A 6,330-nucleotide genomic window follows, 5' to 3' on the forward strand; every position below is an offset into this window, starting at 1 on the left:
ACATTATTCAATTTTGAATGTAGAATAATAAATAAAATATTTAAGCTTACATACACCATTCGAAGAAGTCCAAAGGCCTTATTAAAAGCTGATCATCTTAATATGTCTCCATTCTAATTTAATTTCTTATCTTTGTTGATTATATATTAACCTCTTTGTACAAAAATATTGTTGGAATAATTTTTGAATTTAAGGGCTAAACCGTCACTCAGCTTTTAATGGGTGAATCTGTAAATTAACTTTGACTTTCACATTTATAATATAGTAGCGTTTTTCATGAAAATCTATTGAAGATGAGCGTGAAAATTGTATTAGATGTCTAATTTGGCAGTATTCAAAGCACGTTTTTGGCGATGTCTTCAGAATTCTCTCCTTCAAAACGTAATTATATCTTTTTATACTTGTTCACATTGTCACTCGAATAATGCCAAAACTTTGGTCAAAACGAAATATCATACAATTGCCTTGTGAAGTGATTGCCCGTGCGATATATATATGTATAAATGGCAATATAAATTCGGTAGTCTAAGATGTAGAGGTGATGGTCTTTAAAATTGGACTATCCAGTCCTATTTAAAGCACAACTAGTACTGCTGTTTTTCCTTAACAAAAAAGAAAAAGAAAAAAAAATTAAGATTATTTTATTAAAGTTTATTTACACGATAAATAAAGCGCGAAAGTAGTAAAACCAGTTCCGCAACTCGCACGTGCTACCGCTTCCGAAACAATTTGAAGGAAGGTCAGGCAAGGAAAATCTGAGTTAAATTAAAGGACAAAAGAGTCAATCCACGGATCAATCGCGTTCTTGAGATCAGGCCCATGGCCACACCTATAAATGCCCAAAGTCCTCAATTCTTCAACCCGTTCAAAAACCCACACAGACTAGTATAATAAAACGGGAGCACCAAAAAGGATAAAAATAAAAGACGTATATTAATCTAGACGACGAAGACGAAACTTAACCAAAAAAGCAGAATACCTAATCAAACCCTAGCTAACTTATTCCATTCGGCTCAACATGCTGTGCTGTGATTAAAACTATATATATATCTATGTTTTGTGTGTATATATAGATATATATATGTATGTGTATGTCTATGTGTAAATAAAGGAACATGGAAAAAGAGTCAGGCACAACGAAGAAGAAGACGACATGGAGTACATGGGAGGAACTTTTGTTAGCGTTTGCAGTGAAAAGGCATGGTCTCAAGGACTGGGAATCTGTCGCCATGGAACTCCAAAGCCGTAGCTCTTTACCCGCCCTATTGACCGCTCAAATTTGTAAGGATAAATACCGTGACCTCCGCCGCCGCTTCATCAATAAAAACAACATTTATGAGGATGAAAAATTCAACGACGTTATTGACGACGGAGTCGATGGTGATGGAGATGTAACGATTCCTTGGATAGAAGAGTTGAGACAACTCCGTGTTGCTGAGCTTAAACAAGAGGTTCAACGCTACGATCTTTCGATCCAGTAAATCTCTCTGTTTCCTTGTGTCGTTTTTTTAGTTTCTATTTTTTAAAATTTTTAATTTTTTTCTGTGTCTGTGAGAATTATTATTTTTTAAAATTTTTTACGTGGAAAAAAATTGAGTTTTTGGATCTGAGAGATTTTGATCTCTGATGTGATATGAACAGGTCCTTGCAGTTGAAAGTGAAGAAGATGGAGGAAGAGAGAGAGCAGAGCCTGAAGGAGGAGAGTTTAGACGATGGCCAGAAACCAGATCTGGAGGATGTAAAGGAAGAGAGATCGCAAAACGACAAAAACAGCGGTGCCGATGGCAAACCGGAGGAGTCCACCGGAAAGGCTGTGTCCAGCGAGGAGTCAGACCGCGAAAACCGGTCATTCAACGAGTCTAATTCGACGGAGAACAGAGAAATCGGTGTTAAAAACGAACCGGAACCGGTCGAGACGGATGAATTTAGACCGGTTCAGGAAGTTAAACCAGTAAGTGAAGAGGACTCGTATAACGGTAGTAGTTCAGATAGACACGAGGAAAAGAAAATCAGTCGCGAGTCGGGCGAGTCGAAGGAAGAGACTAAGGAAAACAGTGACGTGCAGAGTACGGCGACTTTAACGAAGAAAAAGCGGCAGCGCGGTGGCGACGGTGGTAGAAGCGGTGGAGATGCGGTGGAGACGGGTTCTCCCGCCGTCGGACTTAATAAAGGGGAGGGTGCGGCGAAATCAGAGCCGCTAATTGAGTTTTTAGATATTATCAGGTCGCATAAGCGCGGCTCTATGTTCAAGCGCCGGCTAGATAGCCAGGTAATGATTCTCTACTTCGCATTTTCAAATTGGTTGGCCTACAACCATTTGGTGATCGGATTTTCACCGTTTGGACCACTTTAAAAAAATGAAAAGAATAAAACAGATTGGAAAATGAGGTAATTTATTTATCAACAAATATCGACGGGTGAGATTCATTTAAAAGAATTTACATGCAAAAATCGATGAAGAGGAAATTGAAAAAAGAAGAAGATGATAATGCTCCTAGTAAAAGAGAAAAGTGGATAAAACATAAAAGAGTAGTGGCTTCAATATATGACGTGTACGTGGTCTTCAGTCTTCACATGTTAGTTGCCTAAATTTTCTTTTTCTGCGTAAAATTATTATGATCCTTCCATCTTTAGATTCATATTTCATTTGCATGCACAGGAAAATCAATAATTGGACTCGTCTCTCATATGTTGTCTACATGTGTCAGTCGAGGAAAATTGTTGATTATTCTTACTTGTCTCAAAAGAATAGGAGTTTCTGTAATCGATCTAATTGCGATCATGCAAAAGAGGAAATATTATTTTGCAGCCCTCCTAACTTTAGATTCTTAAATAGGCTACCTAAATACCCCTTATTTTCTTGGACCAAAAAAAAAAATCCCCTTATTTTCTAGTCATAAAACTTGTAGTTTAGCAGATTTACAAGTTTTGCTAACTTGGGTTTGGGTTTCACTAAAAGGGAACCTTGTTTGGGTCCGTCGATTTATGATAATATACTCATCTAAAACTTACTTCAGTTGTTAAGGCTGATAATTTAAAATATATTATTTTATTAACCGGCATCGTAAACAGTTCTATATGCTCAGTGTGGTTTGACAGTGTCAAGAGCTTTACTTAAATGTGATTTGATATCAAACAATCTTTTCTTAAAAAGAGGCCTACAGTTGTCGTATGAGACACAAAAATATAATTTTTCTTTTCCATGTATGTGATTTTTAAGTAATCTAATTGTGGAAACTTTTTGCACCGTTATTGAAGTAAAAATTAAACCCTGTTATTTTATTAAATAATGTATGAGGCCAAAATTCTTCTCGTAAAAGAACGAAACCTTGGCAGTAAAATTTGGTAGGTAGATAGGGGGAGGAGAGAAATATGAAGCGTCATGGATGTCGAGATTTGTACTTTATGAAAATTAGGGTAGGGTGATAGGTCCCATCTACAACCCGAACAAATCCGGGAAATTGGTGTATTTGGATGGAGAATGGGTCCCACCAACGAGAATGCCTTGTTTGTGTCTTGCCGTTGCATAGCACCTTGGAGCCACTAGAATTTAATCTTAGGCTTTCTTTAAAAATAAGAAAAAAAATAGGGGTATTATTAGTTTTAACCCGTGCCAGAAACTATTTATATTTGGTAGCCGAAAAAGCGTATAAAATCTTTGTATATAATATACAGAATGAATATATATACAAAAAATATATAAATTTTATATATTTTTTCGACTATTATTTTTACGGCGTCTATACATTGTTATTTTTCTTAAAAAATATCCGGATCAGGTGAATACCATGGGGTCAGCCCATGATTATTATAAGGGGCCTTTAAAAGACGGTATTCAGAAGCCCAATACAGACTTTGCCTTCCTTCCTTCTTCTTTCCATTGTTTGACCTATTTTAACCTACTTCCCATTTTAACCATTCTGCTTTTAAGTGTCACCACGGTTAAATTATGTGAGATTGCATGGTCCAAGATTTATTTCGCTCCCTGATATACCGTAAGTTAAATGATTTCTTTAAGATCATTATATTCTATATTGTATAAATTTTATGTCTTTAAAAAATAGTCTGTTTAATCTTTCATCAAACAAATAATAGTATGTTTAATTGCAATATTGAGGTCGCATAGTACAAGTTTAACAATTTACGCCTTCATGAAAAATTGTAATTACACGACATCTCAAACTATTTACACATGCAAATATTTTTAGCAGTAAAGAAAAACCGATTCAAGATATTACTGAAACCAGTGACAGTTCTACTAAACAAAATGTCGTGAAACAAGTCACAATTAATAATGTTAGATGCCACAAGATCTTTGGAATTAAGCTAGAATCCAAAAATCATCTAGATAATGGTTTTTGAAAAGCCTCCGTGTGCTTGCTACACTTAGATTGAAGAAAAGATTAAAACGAGGGAGGATATTTTGGACAATTTCTTACGGATTTGTGATTAGGAAAACAATGCAACGTGCATGGGTATTGGGTAGGAGGTGAAACACACATTGTTTTGTCCTCATCCTATTTTTTCAAGAGATGAAATTCTTCTTACTACACTACTAGAGCGAACGCGTAATTTAGGTCAACCCTACCCCACTTCCTTTGGCGTAGTGGTGGGAAGTATGACGGAATTTTTTTTTGAAATCTTTAGTTTGCTAACTTCTACTATTCCTATATATTTTCCTTCCTTATCTTCCTTTCCGACGAATGGAATTCATGCCACACCTACCCTATCATATTTTATTATTTCCAGACGGTGGTGTTATAAATAAATAAATAAAAGCTGTATCTAAACCGTTTATCACTTTTACTTTCGATGCAGAAAACGGACAAGTACAAGAGTATGATCCGACGGCATATGGATCTTGAAACGGTTCAAGTCCGGATAGATGACGGGTCCTATTGTTCTTGCCCCTCCAAATTCTACTTGGACCTCCTACTCATCTTCAACAATGCCATTGTCTACTTCCCTAAGTCATCCCCAGAGTCAACTGCAGCTAATGAACTCCGTGGCATTGTCATGGATGAATTAAAGAGGAAGAGAACCCAACAAAAGGATTCATCACCTGGACCCGGACCCTTAAGGATCCAACCCAAGCCCAAATTGGAGAGATCGGATTCTTTGCTTGCAAAACACAAGTCTACAGCTCCTATAGTAGTCTGCCGCAAGAGAAGCTCCATTTCAGCTAAAGCAGCAGCTTCTGGTAATATCAAGCCAGAAAAACAAACTGATATTAAACCTCCTCTGAATCCAAAGCCACCCATAAAGACTTCTTCAAATGAAGAAGAAAGTTCAATCAAGTTGGGTATGAAAGAAAAGCCTGTTACTGGGGTAAGAAGTATGAGGAGGAGCAACAAAGGCCGTCCAAACAATAATGCTTCACAATCCAACAACCACCAAACCACGAATACTAAGCAAACCAATACCAACGTGGATAAAAAGGAAGAAGCTAAAACGGAGAAGAAGAAAGAAGAAGCTAAAAAACGAGGAGCTGCAGCGGACTTCTTGAAGAGAATAAAAAAGAATTCTCCGACGAAAGGTACATTGATGGAGGCACTGAAGAACCCTACAGAGGATGTTGCTATTAAAGGTAATAAAAGAGAGCAGCAAAAGAAAAAAGTTGATGAACGGAGAGAAACTCCGGTGAAGCGAAATGGTGGCAGTGGCGGAGGCGGAGGCAAGGAGGAAGGTAGTCCGTCGAAGAGGAGTGTAGGTCGACCGCCAAAGAGAGGTGGAAAAGAAACTGTGCAGGAAAAGCGGAGAAGGGAAAATAGTGAAAAGGATGATTCTTCAAAACGGCCAAAGAAACGGTCAAGGAGGTAAAAAAATTATGATGAATCAAAGTACTGATGTTAGTTTAGTCATTTTGCAGTGTATAATTAACATTATTGTATTCAAGTGTTAGGTTTTGATTTTGGGATTACATTTTAGGTTAGTTTCAATGTTTCATACTATTTTATCCTGTAACATGTTATTGGCATTTGTACCCTTGTTACAGTATGTCTTTTCTCAATTACTTTATGCTCATTGTCCCATGCCATTGGTCCACTGTTTTTAACCAAAGATTAACAAAAAAAAGTACTAGGAGAAAGATAAAAGGAAAGAAAAGAAAAAAGAATTCAACTTATATATACTGATAATTTAGAAGTTTTGTGACTTAATAGTGTAAAAATTCTTTTATCCTGTTCAACTTGCATATAAAAGTTAAACTACTAAAATAAAAAGAAATAAAAGATAGGGTCATAACAGATGAAAAATGCGGAGGGAGGTTTTCTCTTGTATACTAATAATATTTTTCTCATAATAGAGTAGACATTTTCTACTAAAATGTTC

General features: G+C 36.4%; 1 protein-coding gene across 1 annotated transcript; it reads left to right on the top strand.

Annotated features, from left to right (window-relative positions):
- Positions 1-869: 869 nt before the first annotated feature.
- On the top strand, positions 870-6,018 carry LOC109214926 (DNA mismatch repair protein Msh3-like). Its single transcript, XM_019378896.1, has 3 exons — positions 870-1,477; positions 1,642-2,269; positions 4,819-6,018. Exons 1-3 carry the CDS (start codon positions 1,116-1,118, stop codon positions 5,818-5,820), a joined length of 1,992 nt encoding a protein of 663 aa, XP_019234441.1. The 5' UTR covers positions 870-1,115; the 3' UTR covers positions 5,821-6,018.
- The last annotated feature ends 312 nt before the right edge of the window (positions 6,019-6,330 follow it).

The sequence above is a fragment of the Nicotiana attenuata genome, unplaced genomic scaffold (assembly GCF_001879085.1).
Source record: "Nicotiana attenuata strain UT unplaced genomic scaffold, NIATTr2, whole genome shotgun sequence".
Taxonomy (NCBI): domain Eukaryota; kingdom Viridiplantae; phylum Streptophyta; class Magnoliopsida; order Solanales; family Solanaceae; genus Nicotiana; species Nicotiana attenuata.